At 47.5% G+C, this 18,721-nt stretch overlaps 1 protein-coding gene across 2 annotated transcripts; it reads left to right on the top strand.

The window, feature by feature from the left end:
• Positions 1-4,665: 4,665 nt before the first annotated feature.
• On the top strand, positions 4,666-18,462 carry PICK1 (protein interacting with PRKCA 1). 2 transcript variants are annotated; one of them, XM_077829640.1, is made up of 13 exons: positions 4,666-4,858; positions 5,843-5,936; positions 8,096-8,207; positions 9,135-9,263; positions 9,389-9,455; positions 10,818-10,907; positions 12,400-12,453; positions 12,561-12,623; positions 13,070-13,203; positions 13,770-13,862; positions 14,288-14,338; positions 15,990-16,134; positions 16,610-16,800. In XM_077829640.1, the coding sequence occupies exons 2-13, from the start codon at positions 5,896-5,898 to the stop codon at positions 16,660-16,662; spliced, it is 1,032 nt and encodes a 343-aa protein (XP_077685766.1). In that variant the 5' UTR covers positions 4,666-4,858; positions 5,843-5,895; the 3' UTR covers positions 16,663-16,800. The 2 variants fall into 2 exon arrangements, with proteins under 2 accessions (XP_077685766.1, XP_077685757.1); XM_077829631.1 differs by having other exon boundaries at positions 4,671-4,858; positions 16,605-18,462.
• The last annotated feature ends 259 nt before the right edge of the window (positions 18,463-18,721 follow it).

Raw genomic sequence — 18,721 nt, forward strand, 5'->3', positions numbered from 1 at the left:
GAGTAAATTTCCACGATGGTGGAGTCATAAATATTCATAATTTGAGAACTGAGCCAAACCAAGCTCAAGCAGGGAGAAGCTATAAAACAGGAGTATGAGACCACCCAGGAGGCTCAGTGGATGATCCTGATGAATATATCCGTTCCCAAACTTTTTTCCACCAAGGACCCCATTGCCATCTAAGTGTCCTAGAGCCCTTGTATTTTCTGTACATAAACTTCATGTTGTTCTAGGGTCTATACACTTCACTTTATTTGTAGTTCTTCCCCTCCTAAATGAAGGTATTACTTTCCTACCTTGTAGAAGTGTTGTAAGTCTTGACATATGTGGCAGAAAAAGTACTTCTAAACCCTCACAGGGAGGGTGTAGTCCTGAATGGGCAAGTACTGGTACTAAGAGAACACTCCCACCAGTGTGGGAACACCCCCATAAGTGTGACCTCTCATCACAGTGTGTGAGGTCATGCTGTGTGGAGGATGTCATTTTGAGAACAAAATGGGTGTCCATCATACAGCAAAAGTGCAGGAAAGCTGTTCCAGCGTGTTCCAGTCCTGGCTTAAGGGATGGACCCCAGCACAAAGGTCTGGGCACCCCACTTTGGAAACCACTGAGATACATGATGGTGTCTCCTGGAGTCCAATGCTGGGTCCCAATGCCTGTGATGACTTTGCCAGTTTCTTGCACTCAGTAGCACAGGCTCTGGGTGTCACAGAGTGTAGGGGAGTCCGGTCCCTGCACCCCTCTTCCTGGGATTCACTGTGACTCTCAGCCAGCCAGTAAAATGGAAGGTTTATTGGACAACAGGAACGCAGTCTAAAACAGAGCTTGTGGGTACAACCATAGAATATCAGGGTTGGAAGGGACCTCAGGAGATTATCTAGTCCAATCCCCTGCTCAAAGCAGGACCAATCCCCAAGTTTTGCCTTAGATCCCTAAATGGCCCCCTCAAGGATTGAACTCTCAACCCTGAGTGTAGTAGGCCAATGCTCAAACCACTGAGTCAAGTCCTTCTGGGTTTTGTCCCTTTCCTGGGCCAGGAGTTCACCTGAGTCCTTTGTTCTCCAACCCTTTAGCTATTACCTTGCAGGGGGGAAGGGCCCAGACCATCAGTTGCCAGGAGACAGCGTTGGCCATTTATGTACACTGGCCCTTTGCTCTGCAACAATTACACCCCCTTATCCCACCACCTAGAGACTTAAGAAATGCATAGGGGAAACTGAGGCACCCCTACAGTATTCAGAGGAAACATTAACAGTCCCACTTCGTCACACTGGGTAACCCACAGAATCATGCCCTTAATACAGTACATGACCTACTGTGCCATAGTTACAAAGCTTGACCTCAAAAGTTAGAAATCAGGGGGAAAACATCTTTCTTTACATAGAAAAGCAGCCTTTAACGCTACATTTTTTAGTAGAGGCTCATGGATTCAGCATATTTTTTTATTGAAAAGTTTTGTGATAGGTTTTGTATAAATTTGGATTTTATTTTAAACAGGTTTATTTTTCATATTCATTTTTATAATTTAAATGAAATAAAAAAATGATTAAAATTTTTTTTTAATCATCAATTTTTATTCACCCTGCAGTGAAATAGTCATCAATGTTGAAACTAACAGTATAATCACTTGCATCCAAGTTAGCAACATTGAAATGGATAGACCAGTTCACACTTCAAAGCTGTTGTTTCAGGATCTCTGAAAACATCTCTGCACCGGTTACCCTTGTATCACACTTTGAAGGTTTTCTTTGCAAATGTAACAGCTAGAGCAGAGGTTCTCAAACTGTGGTCCACGAGCGTGCCTGGGCAGCTGCACACGAGAGAATGAAGGGCCACCCACCAAATTAGTGGAGTTGTGCAGGCATGGCTCCACTAATTAGGTGCCTGGACCCTGGAGAAGACACACATGTAAGGTGAGGTGGTGGCCTGGGGGGGGGGGGGGGGAGAATAGGCAGTAGGTGGGAGGAGGCAGTGGGGTGAAAAGAGGGGGTGGGAGGAATTTGAGACATGCAGGGCGGTGGTGGCCAGAGAAGGAGGTGACTTTCCCCAGCTCCAGGGCTGCAGTTGCCAGGGAGAGATGGCCCTCCTTCCCAGCCTAAGCTCTGTGGCAGGGGAGAGACCCCCACTTCCCAGCCCAAGCTTGGGGGCTGCCATGGCAGGGGAGAGCGGGCACATCCATCACATTAGAAAGGTAAGACTACTGATATTAAAATGAGGTGTGCTTTTATTTGTAGAACAAACAAAGTTTATCATTAAGGTTTTTTCATATATTTGTGTGTATATGTATATACACACACACACACACACATATACAGCACATTTATCCAAAGCGCTTTGCAATAGTTAGCTAACAGTACAAACCACATTCGGAGATATTAAGTGGTCCGCTGAGACCCTCAGCAATTTTCAAGTGGTCCATAGGAGGGGGGAAAAAAAAAGTTTGAGAACCACTGAGCTCAAGACTTACTCTTTTTTTAAAATGAAAGTTGAGATTATAGAGACCTGTCTGTACCCTCCTGCCATAGCAGACAGTCCTTTGTACAATGCACATTTTGGGAAAACACTGCATTAGACTAAGAGCACAAAATGTTCCTAGAATAAGACAGTAAGGCCCAGATTGCCAATAGTATTTAGGTGACTAACTTCCATTGATTTCAGTGGCACTTAGGATCCTAAATACCTTTGAGGAGCTAGGCTTAAATGTCCATCTAACTTTCAACATAACCTCAAGCAAATATTCTGGGTCTCATTAGCCTGATCAGGTGTTACGAATTATACCTGGTAGGACATCATACAACTGCTGCGAATTATACCCTGTAGGACACGTACACAAATGCTGCGAATTACACCTGATAGGACACGCACACCAATGCTATGAATTACACCTGATAGGACACACACAGTTCGAATCTAGGCTGAGGCACAGAAACAAAGTCCACAACTGCAGAGTTCCCAAAAGACACTAAGTTTATTACGCTCGAGCGTGGTGCCCCCCTGCTAGCCAGGGGGGGACCCTGAATACAGATTATACAAAGGTTATATACTTTTTAGCAAAGCATGTTGCCCTCGTGCATCAGAAACCTTAGCCAATAAACAAACCCTTGTCTTATCTACCACCTATCCCTGCTTGGTGCATTCCTCGTGCTATACCAGTATGTTAATTACACAGCATGGTCCTAAAGCCATGCATCAGTAACTTTTATTATCAGAATGGGAGGCCTCACATCAAGGACAAGAGACAGGGAGTTAGAGACTGACAAAAACCAGATACTGGGAATCAAGGCAGGCTGGAGACAAGGAGGAGGATTTTCACAGGGATTCAGTATCTAAGGATCACTCCTCCTGGTGTATGATGTGCTGGCATTTAAACAATGGTGGGCCCCAAACCAAAAGGGAGTCACATGTGCTAACTTTTCCTTAACACAGGCCTACTTTGGTAAGTGACCAAAACTCATAGCACCATAAAATGTATCCAATGGAGGAATGCTGTAGTCTACCTTCAGTGTAGAACAGGGTTCAACAAAGTATAGAAAGAGGAGGATTTACCTTCTCCCAGAGGGGAGTTTTGGAAATGTATCTTTTCCTGAGTTTTGTTGAAGATCAGTTTATATCATCGTCATGAGTAAAGCAGTCCACCTGAAAGTTTACCAAGGACCAGCAAACCCACATGGCCATGAAGGCTTTGGCAATCCAATAGGAAACTATGTCAACAAGAAAATACCAATGATTTCAGCAAAAGCAGTGGAGTGGGAGGAAACCCAAACCACCACCAACAGCAACCCAGCAAAACAGTCTACTGTGCACGGCCCCCCCCCATAGACCCGGACTGAGATTCAGGCCAAAGATTCTCCATTTTACATACGCCAAGCTACCGCCTTAGGGAGATTGTCTATTTTAGACATTTCTGATGAGGCTGAGGGTGGATCCTGCTCGAGGGGAGGGGCTGATTCTTCTGTTGAGATGTTTTTGGATGGCTCGGCCAACCTCCATCTTTGCTATTTAACATTCGGCATTTCCATGGTTCTCATCAATGTGGGAGCCGAGAGCCTTGTAACCTAGCTTCACAAGCAGGCCTGGGGAGGCGGGGAACCATCCCCTCCCCGGCCCCGTCACAGCCGGAGAACCGAGGAACAGGACCGAGGGAATGACTTGCCCACGGTCGCCCAGGGCCGACGGAGTGACTCGCCCCCGGTTGCACGGCCCGCGGCACAGCTGGGATAGGAGCCCAGGGCTGCCCAGGCCCAGGCCCAGGCCCGAGCCGGCGCCACCCTTCCTCCCGCCATAGCAGAGGACGAGACTCGCCCCGTGCGGCCCGGGGGCCAGACGGGCGCGCGCTGGCGTTAGCCGGTCGCCCAACGGCTTCTAGCCGGGCTGGGGGCCGCGCGCCCCGCCCCGCTGCAGGGGCCCAGGCAGGGGATGGGACGGGACGCGGGGTGTCGGCAGAGGCGCCCAAGCGGCCCCGCTGCGGCAAGGGAGCCGGAGCCCCGGCCTAACCGTCCCTTCCTCCGCCTCGCCTCAGTGCCTCCCGCAACATGGGGGCGGGTCAGAGCTGGGCCCCGCCCCTTCCTCCATTGGTTGTCCCGAGAGCAGTAGAGCACACTCCGTCTCTATGGCAACCCGCTCTCCTGTCCCCCCTCCTCTGTCTTAAAGATCCGGCACGTCTTATCGCGAGAGGAGAGCGTGGGGGCAGCGGGCAGGTCTCTCGACAGCTGCTCGCCCCGGCACGCGAAGTGGGGGTGAGAGGGAAGGAGAGGTTAGGTAGGAGGCTTCCGGCCCGGAAGTGACGCGGGGGAGCGGTGTTCTGACAGGTAGAGGCGGCAGGTGGATACAGACACCCAGCTCGAGCCCGCCGTTTCCGGTGAGTGACTGACCCCCTCCCTCATTCCAGCTTTGCCAGCCCCAAAGGGGCGAGTCTGAGGGGTCCCCATTAGCTCCCTGTCGCCCTGCTCTCCCCCCCCCACCCCGGGAGCTGCTCCCGCCAGAGCTCCTGCCCCCGTGCCAGCCTGGCCCCCTGCACCTCGCCTGCTGTGTCACCCCACCCCGAGCACCAGAGAGGGATCCCTCAATGGTTGGCAGCCCTCCCACCCCCGTGCCGAGCAGCCACTGACCCCCTTGGTTCCCCAGGCCCCGGCAGCACCGAATCTGGCAGGTGGCCCCACAGCATGGGCACCTTTTCACAGACCCACCCCGTGGGGCGCAGAGCACAGGCAGGCTCCCCGTATCAGGTGCCAGCCACCCCAATGGCGTGATGGAAACTGGGAGACTCAGAACATGGTACAAACCCGGAGAAGAACCGCTGTGCAGTTACTGTGACAGAGGAGAGAGTGAATCAGAGAGACGTTTGCTACACTCCTGTCTGAAATCTGAGGGAGCTGGAGAAAGATACGTCTTCAAACCATCAGAAATTAGAAGACTTCCTGTGAAAAAGCAGTGAGGGGAAATTGTGCGCCCCAGAATAACTGAAATAGTAAATGGATGAAGGGGATAAGACTCCAGATCCATTCAAAAGTGTTGTGCAAGCAGATACAACACACAAATAATCAAGTTTCCAAAGTGGACTGTGTTCTGTCCTAAGCATTGCCAGTACTTGAATAGCTTGTGAAACAATAAAAACCAGCACCGTTGTCCCCATCCCTAACCCAGAGTGGAGAATCAGAAGGGTCTGAAATATCTTTCTTCGCCAAGGCAGGAGAGGGATTGACAGCTCCATGCCCATTGGAAGAGAGAGAGAAAGGGGCTGACAAAGGGCATAGTTTGAGTCTTCAGATTTAGCTGCTGAGCGTAAATGAATTCAGATAATTAACTTTACTGGGTTTTGTTCTTTTTTTTTCCCTCTTCCCAGGTACTTTGGTGTAAACAGAGTCTCAGGTCAAAAGACTCCAGCCAGCCAGAGCGATGTTTGGAGACTTGGACTATGACATTGAGGAGGATAAACTGTGAGTGCTTCACTTCCCTTTCCCAACACCTGAATATCACTAAGATTATGTCTACACTACAGTGGGACAGCTGCAGTGCTGCAGCTATGCTGTGGTAGTGTAGACACATATTACAGCGACAGAAGGGTATTTTCATCACTGTAGTAAATCCACCCCTTTAAGAGGCAGTAGCTAAGGTGGATGGAAGAGTTCTTCTGTCAGCCTAACGCTGTCTACAGGTCGACCTAACTGTATTGCATGGGACATGAAATTCTTCATAGCCCTGAGCAATATAGCTAGGTCAACCTAAGTTTTAAGTGTAGAAGATGCCTAAGGAGCTGCAACCCAGACCTGCTCAAAGCAGGCAGAGTTGTTCGCTCCTGGTGATGTGTGTTGGAGATCTAGGTTCATTGTTCAGTTTTGATGTCTTACTCCCTATGGCTAGTGGGGATGGAGCCTTCCAGTGGTGGTGAGCAGAGGGGAAAGCTTTTTATTGCTCTACAATGACTCTTCCTAATTTGCTGATTGCACAACAGTGTTAATGTGTTCTCAAGGTGCGCGCTCTGCTGGAATGGTAGAGAGGGAAGTAGGAAGAAATGGTGGGAGAGTGTATCATCCTTAAGGCTGTGAGTTTGTCACAGAAGTCACGGATTCCGTGACTTTCCATGACTTCTGCAGTGGCCGGTGCGCCTGGTTCAGAGGCAGCTCAGGCAAACCTTGAACCAGGCACACTGGCTGCTGCTGGTGCAGTCTTGGGCCCCTGCGCCCCCGCACCTCCCCCAGCAGCAGAGTCTGGGTGTGGGAGGGCTAGGGGGTTGGGACACTGGGGTGAGGTGGGCTCTGGGCGGTGCTTACCTGTGGGTGTTCCCCAGAAGCGGAGACATCCCCCTCGCTCAGTTGATAGGTGGAGGGGTGGCCAGGCAACTCTGTGGGCTGCCTCTGCCCAGAGCGCTGGCTTCACAGCTCCCATTGGCTGGGAACTGCGGCCAATGGGAGTGGCAGGAGCAGTGCCTGCAGACAGAGGCAGCAAGCAGAGCTGCCTGGCCATGCCTCCACCTATCAACTGAGCTAGGGGGTTGTCACCACTTCTGGGGAGCCCCCCAGCTAAGCGCCACTCAGATCCCGCCTCACCCAGTCCTGTGCCACAACCCCCTGCCCTTTCCCACACCCAAACTCTGCTGCTGGGGTGAGGGGAAGGTACAGAGCCAGGTAGGGAGGCTGTCAGCCCTGCCAACCCCCCTGCCTCCAGCACCCAGTGAGCATCCCAGGCTGCGTGTTGCTGCCCGCGTGCTCCCCTACCCCCCAGCAGGGGTCCTGAGCCATGCGCTGCAGCCCACCCGCCCTTCCCTCCCCCAGCAGCCAGGCCCGCCGCCCCCCCCACCTCCCGCACCCACGGGGCCCCCAGGCAGCCCCCCTCCAAGTTTTATTCACTGGTATTTTTAGTAACAGTCACGGACAAGTCACAGGCCATGAATTTTTGTTTACTGCCTGTGACCTGTCCGTGACTTTTTCTAAATATACCTGTAACTAAAATGTAGCCTTAATAATCCATAGGTCTATGACAGGCATGTGGAGCTCCCCAGCATGACAGCACTAGAATTTTATTTGGAAATAAAAGGGTTTTTTTTGCAGGGTAAATAGAGGGACTCTTTATTTTGAGAGTAGTCTTCGCTGTCAGTCATATCTCATCCCCGCATATTTGTGTTGTGCATTTATTCACCTAACTCTTGCATAGAGATTGAAAAAAATAGCCACCAAAATATTTGAGGGTCTTAAGTATGCTTCACAGTGTATCATGGAGTGTCTTTTCTATCTCTATTCCCCTCACATACACTCTGAAAAAGATACCTTGGGAGTTCTCTCTCTCCATTCACAGTGACAGAAGACAGAGGTGCCTAGTTTTGACCGCAACACTGGATTTGCTCACTAGGCTACTTCCATTATCACATATGTAATCATTAGCCTCTTGTTCAATTTAGTGATTTCAAGTAAACATATCTAAATCATGTTTGGGCAAGGTCCTTCCAATCTGGGCTGGAAGGCTAAACAGCAGCGGTAATATGATTAGTTCAGATGAGAAGTATCTGGTATATTTTCAGATTATACGTTTTAGCTCTTGCATGCAGATACTGCTATACCAACCTGTGTCCGTGATCATTTCTCTCTATATATTGTCATAGTGGGATCCCCACCGTTCCTGGCACAGTAACCTTGAAGAAGGACTCTCAGAATCTGATTGGGATCAGCATTGGGGGAGGAGCACAGTACTGTCCCTGTCTCTATATTGTTCAGGTGGGCACTCATGGAAGAGGAAAATATTATGATTGTCCTTGTGAAGCGATGTTAAACTTGACAGACGGAAGCTATGGGGGGCATGGAGAACCTTATATTTTCTGCTTTTGTCAGAGTGCGAAGCATCCTCTTTCTTTGCCAGCAAACGGAAGTTTCTCACACTAGCTGGGAATAGTTCTGGAAGGATAGAGTTAAGGCTCCTAAATTCACCACGTCCTCCTGAGAATCAGCAGAGTGCTGGGAGCATATTAAAATTCAAAGGGATTGGAGGGGGGGAGTGCCATATGTGATATACTTGATCAGTGGTTCTCAACCAGGGGTATGTGTACTCCTGGGGGTACTTAGAGGTCTTCCAGGAGGTACATCAACTCATCTAGATATTTGCCTACTTTTACAACAGGCTACATACAAAGCACTAGCTAAATAAGTACAAACTAAAATTTCATACAGACAATGACTTGTTTATACTGCTCTATATGATATACACTGAAATGTAAGTACAATATTTATATTCCAATTGATTTATTTTATAATTATATGGTAAAAATGAGAACGTAAGCAATTTTTCAGTAATAGTGTGCTGTGACACTTTCATATTCTTATGTCTGATTTTTGTAAGCAAGTAGTTTTTAAGTGAGGTGAAACTTGGGGGTACGCAAGACAAATGAGACTCCCAAAAGGGGCTCAGTAGTCTGGAAAGTTGAGAACTACTGTACTAGACTTCAAGAAATCCTGCCGTAGATGATGCACAAAGTAGAGGTGACAGGCCCCAGAAGGAACTGGGTGCTCAACTCTCCTCACATCTATGTGGGGTATCTAAGTGTTATGAGTTGGGCAGGGAAGCAAAATAGAGATTGGCCCATAAATAAGACTAATTGCGCTTCTTTCTAGCTCCATATTTCCTCTAGTCTTCCTCTTCTCTCTTAGGTGTTTGATAACACTCCGGCAGCCCTGGATGGAACTGTGGCGGCTGGCGATGAAATCACAGGAGTGAATGGGAAGTCAGTAAAAGGGAAAACCAAAGTGGAGGTGGCCAAAATGATACAGGTAGTAAAGGTAAGAAGTAGGAACAGTCCAGTGGAACAGGTTGGGTCACAGATTATAAACTGTTGTCCTTCAATAGAAGCGGTCCCTGCTGCTCAATTCCAGAACAACAGCTCTGGCTTTGCTATTCCACCCAGGGAGAAGTGACGATTCACTACAACAAACTCCAAGCTGACCCAAAGCAGGGCAAGTCCTTGGATATCGGTAAGACATGCTGGTTTCTCTCTCTCCCTTGATATGCAAGGTTGGAGGAGGGTGGTGAGGAGATCCCAGCCAAAATCAAAATCAAACTTTGTTTCAGTATTTGCTGTTATTTTGTCTCTTTTAAATGGACACAAGCTAAAACTTGGGTGTTTTGGGTTTTTTTTTAAGTCCTTCCCTGTGTTACTAATACCTGACTATTTAAAATTAAATTAACTTTATCAGTTTTGCTGTTGCTTGCTTTTTGCATTGTGTTCAGTTTGGACAGTGAAACTCAACTAGTCAGTTTCACATACTGTTTTTCATTCAGTATGCCCTTGCTGATGTTTTTAGATTTCTGACAGTGCCTGGAAAGATTTCAGTCCGAAACTCCTGTCTTCAGTTAATCTTATTTTAGATAATCATTATGTCATTTCTCTCCATATGGGGTTTTTTAAAACTTTTTTTTTTTAACAAAACCTACATTTTGAGTTTAACCTACCTGAGTGTCTCCTTTAAACATGACACACTCTGGAAAAGCTGAACAGGGCATATAGTAAAGGGCAGCCCCTCTTATTTATTTCTTTGGATTTTCTTTTGTTTTCATTGTCCCCTGTCAGTGAAGATGCTGACAAACAAAAGGAAACTCAGACAAGAGCAGCCAAAAATGCACAGGGGCTGGGAAATGGATTTCTGAGGAAAAATAAGAGCAAAGTGCCTGATTTATCAGAGGTGCCAAGTATCCACAACTTCAGCTGACATCATTGGGAGCGGCAGGCATTCAGCACTTCTGAAAAATCAGGCCCTAAATACATGTAGAGTAGTCATAGGATTACAAAAAGGGAATAATTATCTTCAGGAATCTGAAGGGTATGATCACCAAACAGAGAGGAAATGTTAAGGATGGTACAAAGACTTTTAACTAAGAGTCATGAGATAAAATTAAGCAAAGGGAAAATTTTGGCAAGCACTAAATCCTACTTGGCCTTACACTCACACTATTCTGTTAACTTCTTTGGAATAAATCTGTTGAGTAAAGTAAGCAAGATATGGTCTTGAATGTCAAGACATATTTCCTGTGGTGAGATCTATTAGGCTGTGTCTTCCAAAGGAAGTTGTGGAAGCCACATTGCCTGGGGTGTATAGGACTTGAATAGAGCACATATTGTAGGTAACATACCTGCATTGGCCCAGGTTCAGATCTTCCCTACATCTAATTTCTGTGGCATTCTCTTTCGGTTCTCTGCACAGTCTCCTCTGAGCTCGGCTGAGTTAGGCTCAGTCTAGCCAGTTTGGTACCTGAAACTTGAGTTTTGTTAATTGTGTTCTTTGTGACTGTGGAAATTACCGTGATCCTGAGTTTTGACACGTTTTTGGGGGGTGTAGTGTTGAAGAAAGTGAAGCACCGATTGGTGGAGAACATGAGCTCGGGTACCGCAGATGCCTTGGGACTAAGCCGAGCCATCCTTTGCAACGGTAAGCAGCTTGCAAACGGTACCTTCCTGTTTGGCTATTGGCAATGTCAGTTAAGCTGGTATCCAATAATGCCATGGGGGGCAATGTTAAGCTGGAGCCCAGTGGTACTATGGGGGCAAGGGATTTGACTAGGGCAGGCACCTCTCTTGATACTTGCATGAGACACAGTCTCATGTACTTAGATCGCAGGACAGTGAGAGATTCCTGAGTGTTTTTTGTTGTGCAGCGTTGCAGTGTTATGACTGCATGGCAATGCAACCTCGCAGCATTTTGATTCAGTGACACAACAATCATTTTGCAAGGTCAAAATAATTATACCAAGCAACAGCCCTCATATCTGCTAGTGTCCTTCCTATCATTTCTTTAACTGTATTCTGACTGCAGGCATTTGTTTCAGTTTTGTTGTGTCATGTCACACCTTATAGTGACCCTGTGTGAAACACACTGCCTGCAAGTGTGCGAGGTGCATAATAAACCTGGATTCAAAAAAGTCTCTCTGGCTGAATGGATATGTCCCTCATAATGGTGTCAGTCACACCCAGAAAATGCAGTTCCCTCTGCAGTCCCAAATGGATATGGCAGTTCTGTACTTCCTGTGCTAAACGGCAGGATAGTGTGCTGTTATACAGCTGCCACCTTCCACTCTGGATGTAGCTGCATTTCAGTGGTGAATGAAGTGATTCTCCATTAACCCTTTCATGTGTGTTAAGAATGGAGCTTTTGGTCATATTTTAAACCTGGTTACAAGTGTAGGGAAAACAACTTTTCCAATTACTTGTGGCCCAGACTTCAACTTCTAATAGTCAAGGAGTTCACGACTGTCCATATGTTCAATCCCAATTCCCAAATAATAAATTAATATGTTAGGCACTGTGGGATGTCTGGATAAAAGATGTTGTATTAGTGTCTGTCAGGCACTTCTTCATGTACAACCTCTTCTGTCTTAGACTAGTGGTAGAGCAGAGGTGGGCAAACTATGGCCCGTGGGCCACATCCGGCCCACAGGACCCTCCTGCCTGGCCCCTGAGCTCCTGGCCCGGGAGGCTAGCCCCCAGCCTCTCTCCTGCTCTTCCCCCTCCCCCGCAGCCTCAGCTCGCCGTGCCACCGGCGCAATGCAATCCACCGGTGCTCCAGGCCACGCAGTAGGGGAGCAGGGGGAGTTGGATAAAGGGCAGGGGAGTTCAAGGGGGTGGTCAGGGGGCGGGGCTGTGGATAGGGGGCGGGGCAGTCAGAGGGCAGGGAATAGGGGGGTTGAATGGAAGTAGCGGTTCTAGGGGGGCAGTCAGGAAGGAGGGGGGGGTTGGATGGGGCGGCAGGGGCTGTTTGGATTTATTTATAAAGTTTTACCTGTTGGGTAAGGAACTGGACTTTTGAGGAGGTGGAGAGAGAGTATTTTCAACCATTAATATAAAATAAATGCCCTCACATCCCTATGTTCCCCTGGACTTCAGCATCATAACCACCTGTTCTCTGGTTCTTTGCTCCCCTCTAGATGGATTAGTAAAGAGGCTGGAGGAGCTGGAGAGAACCGCAGAGCTGTACAAAGGTAAATTGCCCTCTTTTGTCAGACATCTGGATTGGAATTGGAGGAGGGAGGATATACTCTGTGTCAGTGGGATGATTTGTATGTTCTCTCTCTTTTCCCCAACACAGGCATGACAGAGCACACCAAGAGTCTCCTTAGAGCTTTCTTTGAACTCTCCCAGACACACAGAGGTAAACAGACTGGAAGGAATTCAGTCCTTAAAATTGTAGCAGGCTGACCGCCCTAAGATGGGGGAGTGGATGGTTATGATATTATCAGATCTCCGAAGCATCAGGCCTAATCAGTACTTGAAACATGACCCCCAATGAAAACTAGATACTGTAGGAATGAGTGAGGAAGTGGTACACTTCCTTCTGAGTCAGTTCAGAAACAATTCCCTAGCATGGCGTTAATGGGCACTGTGCTGCCATACGTACCATTTTCAACGTGAGACATAAGTGAGTCGCTGACTATTTGTGGTCTTTAAGGAACCTGTGGGGCATTCTGCAAGAATAGGATTGTTACACTGCTCCTGGCCAAATTCTAGCTTGTGGGAATGGTCTTTAATATCAGACATGGAGGCTTCTCTCCAGATAAACCCCGTCTCCATCTGTATATATTTTTTTAATTTGCTCAGCATTTGGAGATGTTTTCTCGGTCATTGGTGTACGGGAACCACAGCCAGCTGCCAGTGAAGCCTTTGTGAAATTTGCAGATGCCCATCGCAGCATCGAGAAATTTGGGATCCGCCTACTGAAAACTATCAAACCGGTAAAGAATCAAAGCACAGGAGAGGGGATTGGCATCAGCATACAGGAGAAAGAAGCAAAGGGGGGAGAGGAAACCAGAAACGGAGGAGTTTGAGGGTACTTTGAGGGTCTTAAAAATTGTGATGGGAAAAATTAGAAACTTTCTTTAAAGGAACTGTCTAGACAGTTAAGACAGAGTAGAAGTTGTAAATGTATCTATAGTTTGCAGAGTTATTTGAACATGGTTGTTCAAACTTCCCCCTCGGGCCACCTGCCAACTAGGCTCACACTTGCATGCACACTCTCCAGTATGCCTATCCTCCTCTTGGAGCTCCACATCTGTTGATAATGTACTTACATCTACACAGTTCCTTCCGACCTTGAGTTCTCTGCTAAGACTGTCAACAAAAGGGAACAAATAGTACCAATCGTGCTGGTGACTTCTGTGCCATGGACACCTGCCCTGCTGTGAACGAGACTGAAAGTACCCTAGCTCATTGCACGCAGGCCATCAAGTCCTTTTAGCTCCCTTTTAATGCTCCTTTTCCTCTTGAGCCCTGTAACTTTACTAACATGTTTTCTCTGCAGATGCTGACTGACCTCAACACGTACCTGAACAAAGCCATTCCTGACACAAGACTGACCATCAAAAAATACCTGGATGTCAAGTTTGAGTACTTGGTGAGCTGTTCTTTCTTTTTGTTTTTGTTTTTAAACATCTGGTAGAGATTAGGTTTTATAGAATCATAGCACATGGACACAGAGAAGACCTTAGGGAGGGACAGAATCTTCCTGTATGTCTATCCAGAGTCCAGGATGTTTTGGGTGCTACTGTAGTATAAATAACAAGCCCCTTCCCCTTCCTGCCTGCCTGTCTGCTTCCCCTTTCTCCAAACGGGGTTCATTCTCCATCTGAGATATTGCATCTGGTCCAGCTGTGCTTCTCTTAGTGTCCATGGCCACACCATTTGAGAAGGTCTTGAAAAGCAGGGACAACCCCCTACACTTCTGGTAGCCTGGAAACTAGGTAACGCACTACTTTGTGTGGTGAAGACTTTTTTTTTTAAACCCTTGGTGTTTTCTGTTCTTTAACCCTTCCTTTGTAGTCTTACTGCCTGAAAGTGAAGGAGATGGATGATGAGGAATACAGCTGCATTGTGAGTACTGAGGCTGCAACAATGAGGATTGCAGGTTGTATTTCTATAGCATTTTGTCCTCCCTCACATGCAACCACAGAAACACATGTGTGCCTGCATACAGCCATATAATGGCTCTAGCCCTGCTAATAATACATTATAATTGTTGAAGCATTCAAACCTGAAGGTCTTTGACTGCTATGCAGAAAATATAACTGATACCTTTTATGAAACACATCCCATCATCACAAACCATTGGGAACAGTCATCACCTCTGTTGCATGCTCACTGAATTGTGTCCTACTCTTCTAGTAATACTAGTATGTGTTAAGGATAACTATACGGTGTTATCCTAATGGATTCCACCTGAGTATAATGTGCAGGTTATCTTAAGAACTGTATTAGATACTCTGCATCCCACACTAATGCAAATTTGTTTGTAAGTTGCATTTGTAGTTGTTTAAGGAAAATTGATTTCAGGAGAATCTCTCCTAGTGACAATGTACTTAAACAAATATTTGTAATTATAATTGGAAGACTTCCAAAAATTCAGTAAAATCCTCAAACTGGCATGGAAAATAATTCCTAGCATTGAATATAGCCTTGTGAATCTTCAAAGTGCTGTACAAATCTTAATCCTTACCAACAACTTATCTGGTAAATAAAGACGCCCTGTGTATGCCTCGGTTTCCCTAACTATAAAAAGGGGATGTGGACTTGTCCAAGGTCAGAGATGGACTCAGTATCAGAGCTGAGATTAGAACTCTGCATTCCTTGGTGCCCAGTTCTTTGCTCAGAGGACCAGACAATGCTTCCTCCTTAGTAACTAGTAAAACTTGAGTAACCCAACACCCCGTGATGATGATATACATCCTGCTAAATGGGAGAGGAAAATCTCTGCCCCGGCCCAGCAGGGTGCCATTGTTGTGCTTTGGCACACATGAATGAAGAGTACATTCCAGACCCACAGCACAATCAAGTAAGTACTTCCTCCCTACACACAATCTGTTGTGCCCTGTGCTGATAGACCTCATCACTTTCCTCTCAAAAACGTGCTGTTGGACAATCAGTAGTGCCACCCTTACTGACTTCCAGTGCCATGACTAGAGGTAGGCAACACATGGACCCCTGGGTAGACTTGCACTATATTATTCAAGGGTTTTATATATTTGAAAAGAAACCTTGATGCTTGCTTGTGAGGCAACATGTAAATAGTGAAGCTTGCAGGAGGGTTTACCTATCCCACCTGCATTTTCTCAAGCACATGCTTGCATGTACAATAGTTACACCTCTGGCACCAGTCTTGTTGGGTACTGGTGCCTCTCTCAATAACTCAGCTCAGAAATCCAGTACCAGCTGGCCACCTGTTCTCACCTTCCCAGGTTGAAAGGGACTATAAGTCCCATTCCCTTGTGTCATGGAAATGCTCATTTCTTTATCCCTGCAATCATATGTTTGGCCTTTCAAATGGCTGTTTTAAATCCAGCTCGTAGCTTGCCTAGGACTAGCTCCATGTTCCTCATCATCAGTGGTTCCTGTGCTGAGTTTCAGTGGTCCCAAGAAGGCTGCAGCAGGATCACATGGTGACCTGAGGTTCATGGGGTCACATCAGTAAGCCTCTGGCACTGTGGACTTTTTGGGAGTCTCTAAAATAGTGTGGTGTTCTTGGCAGGCACTGGGCGAGCCCCTCTACAGGGTCAGCACTGGGAACTATGAGTACCGCCTAGTCCTACGCTGCCGCCAGGAGGCACGCACACGCTTTGCCAAGATGAGGAAGGATGTGCTGGAGAAGATTGAACTGCTGGACCAGAAACATGGTGAGTGTCACTGCACTCCTTCATGGCCCCTATGAGCTTCATCCAGACAGGGGTTCTTTGCCCTTGTGGTCCCTCCTCATCTTAGCCCAGAAACCCTTGCTGCCAGCATCTCACTGACCTCATCCAATCTGGTTCCCTTGTCCTCATGGACCTTTCTGTTTCAATGCTTGAGAGACAGCGGTGCACAGAGCATGAATATGACTGCTGCATAGGAATAATCTTGGGGAGGGAGGCTTGGTCACAGCCTGGAGGGTGAGGGGAGTGATAGTCCTGCTGTGGGTTCTGAAATCCGTGGGTAACAGATTAGTTGCAAGTAGCCTGATCACATTCTGGGGTACACACACCCCTCAAATCCAGGGTAACAGGGTGTGGACATGATGGTTGGTCACTGAAAAAGCAAGAGTGCACATGAGAGGGGGAACACCTGCTATATTCCCCACTGACACACTCCCAACCCATCCCCTCTGCAGTACAGGACATCGTGTTTCAGCTCCAGCGCTTTGTCTCCACCATGTCCAAGTACAATGATGACTGCTATGCCGTGCTCCGGGACGCAGATGTCTTTCCCATTGAAGTGGATCTAGCACGCACAACCCTGAGCTATGGTCAGAAGGACATCTTCTCAGATGGGGCAGAGGAGGAGGAGGAAGTAGGAGAGCGAGAGGCCAGGAGGAAGGAGGAAGCAAATGGCGAAAAGCTTATTGATGATGCCTGAATATGCTGACACGGCGGGCGGGAAAGACTTTAGAGACTGATAAAATCTGTTTCACATGGTGATTCGTCCTCAGTGATTTTCTGTATAAGCTCAGCCAGGGATTCCTCCTCTGCTTCGGATGGGGGCAGTTGGGATGACTTGGGTGCAAAGTCGGCACTCTTTCCAGCCTCCACTTTCTCCTTCCCTCCCTCTTTGCCTGGATGGCTTTCCCCAGTGTTCCACTGCCCAACTCAGAGGTAGGGGGTTACTGTGGGGAACCCTTTGAGGAATTCCCTCCCCCCACCATATGATTCCACCTGCGAAGGGGACCCTTCTGAGTGTGAAAGGCACATTGCTCCTCTTCTGCTGCCTGTGTCAGCTAAAAAAAGCACCTGAAGAGGGATGACTGTGGACAGCAAGAACAGCTCCTCCTGATCTGCCCTCACTAGATGGAAAAATGCTGAAGTCAGCAGGACCACTTGCTCCACTGCTGACTACCCTGGGACCAGAGGGTTTTGCCTCTCTACTCTCCCACTTCAAATGCTGTATACAATTCTACTGCCCCTGATGGCTCTAGGTAGGTGTGAGGATGCTAGAGGAATCTGCCCCCTCTCCACCTGCTTTAGCTACTGTTTCCTATGGAAGAGAAAGAGAACCAAGGCAAGCTGAGATGTAGAACTAGTGGTAGATGTAAACAAGTCATCAGCCAACGTGGAGCCCTTCCCATGTGTAGCATCACCCTCCCCAAAGAAAAAGAAGGGAACTGGCCTTTATCAGAGAAAAAACATCTTCATCAGTACATGGGCAAAAGGTGAACCTTCTACTAGTCAAAGAGAGGAGGTCTGTGAAATTCACACTGGCTCAAGCTCACTCTGGTCCATGTGTTCCCTTGGTCATTTCCCCTCTCACATTTTGCTCTGGGTTGGCCTTAACCAGATTTGCTCCTTGAGGATGCACAGCTTGTCATGTACACCCCTCCCTGTGCCAAGAGGTGTGATCATTACAAAACTGGGGAGGAGGTACTATAGCCTTCTATCAGAGGGCGTGTTGAACAACAGACAGTCTTAGCGGGAGGGGAAAACAGTGCCTGCAGATGGAGATTATTTTAGACCCATGATGTAAGGAGTATGGAGTATTAAATCACCCACCCCCACCCTACAGCTCTCCCTGTTGCTATATGACTGTTCAGTTTGCCATTTTCTGCTGCCTTTGCACCAGAAAGTCCTGCTGGAACTCATAGCTAAGGCTCCTCACCCCTAACGCAAGGCAAGAGGAAAAGGAAAAATCAGGGGAACTAAGGATTCCTCCCAACCCCTCATCTCTTTCTCTCTCCTCTTTGGAGTCCCAGTTCTATATAGTGGCTTTTGGTTTGTGGCAGTGATCTGTTGGGGATGAAGGTTTTAACTGCTCCCAACTCCATAAGGATGACTTGTACCAGTTGGCAGTGAGCAAGGCTATTAAGGGCATTAATTTATGATTTACATGTTTTTTACTTGTTTTGTTTCTGGACTCTGTTGTTGTCTTCTCCGTGGGTGCCACAAGAAGGCCAGCTAGGGCTAGGCTCCTCTGGAAGACTTGAATGGGCTTTAATATGCTGATGGATGCCTCTAATAAAGAAAAACTTAATATTTCTATTTTCCGTTCCCTTTTCACTGTTTTTTTCGTGCTCTGTTCACGCCTCCTCATCCCTCTATTTTGGACCCGAGGTGGGACATGAAGGTTGTGCATAAAGCTACGTCCCTTTTGTCTTAAGGGGAGATATTAACTCCTTGAACAGAATTATGGTGGCCATCATTGCACTTTGCTTTGCAGATGAAAAGTGTGATGTACATTCTGCATCAGGCTCTATACACAGCGGTGTCCTGTGTTCCTAGCTGTGCTGTGGCTTAGCGT

This window comes from Eretmochelys imbricata, chromosome 1 (assembly GCF_965152235.1).
Source record: "Eretmochelys imbricata isolate rEreImb1 chromosome 1, rEreImb1.hap1, whole genome shotgun sequence".
Taxonomy (NCBI): Eukaryota; Metazoa; Chordata; order Testudines; family Cheloniidae; genus Eretmochelys; species Eretmochelys imbricata.

Bases quoted from the DNA above. Each gene is read 5' to 3' on its own strand.
- PICK1 (XM_077829631.1), top strand. From the start codon at position 5,896: ATGTTTGGAGACTTGGACTATGACATTGAGGAGGATAAACT. The intron at 10,908-12,399 runs GTAAGCAGCTTG...GCTCCCCTCTAG, and splicing joins CCGAGCCATCCTTTGCAACG to ATGGATTAGTAAAGAGGCTG. The intron at 16,135-16,604 runs GTGAGTGTCACT...TCCCCTCTGCAG, and splicing joins ACTGCTGGACCAGAAACATG to TACAGGACATCGTGTTTCAG.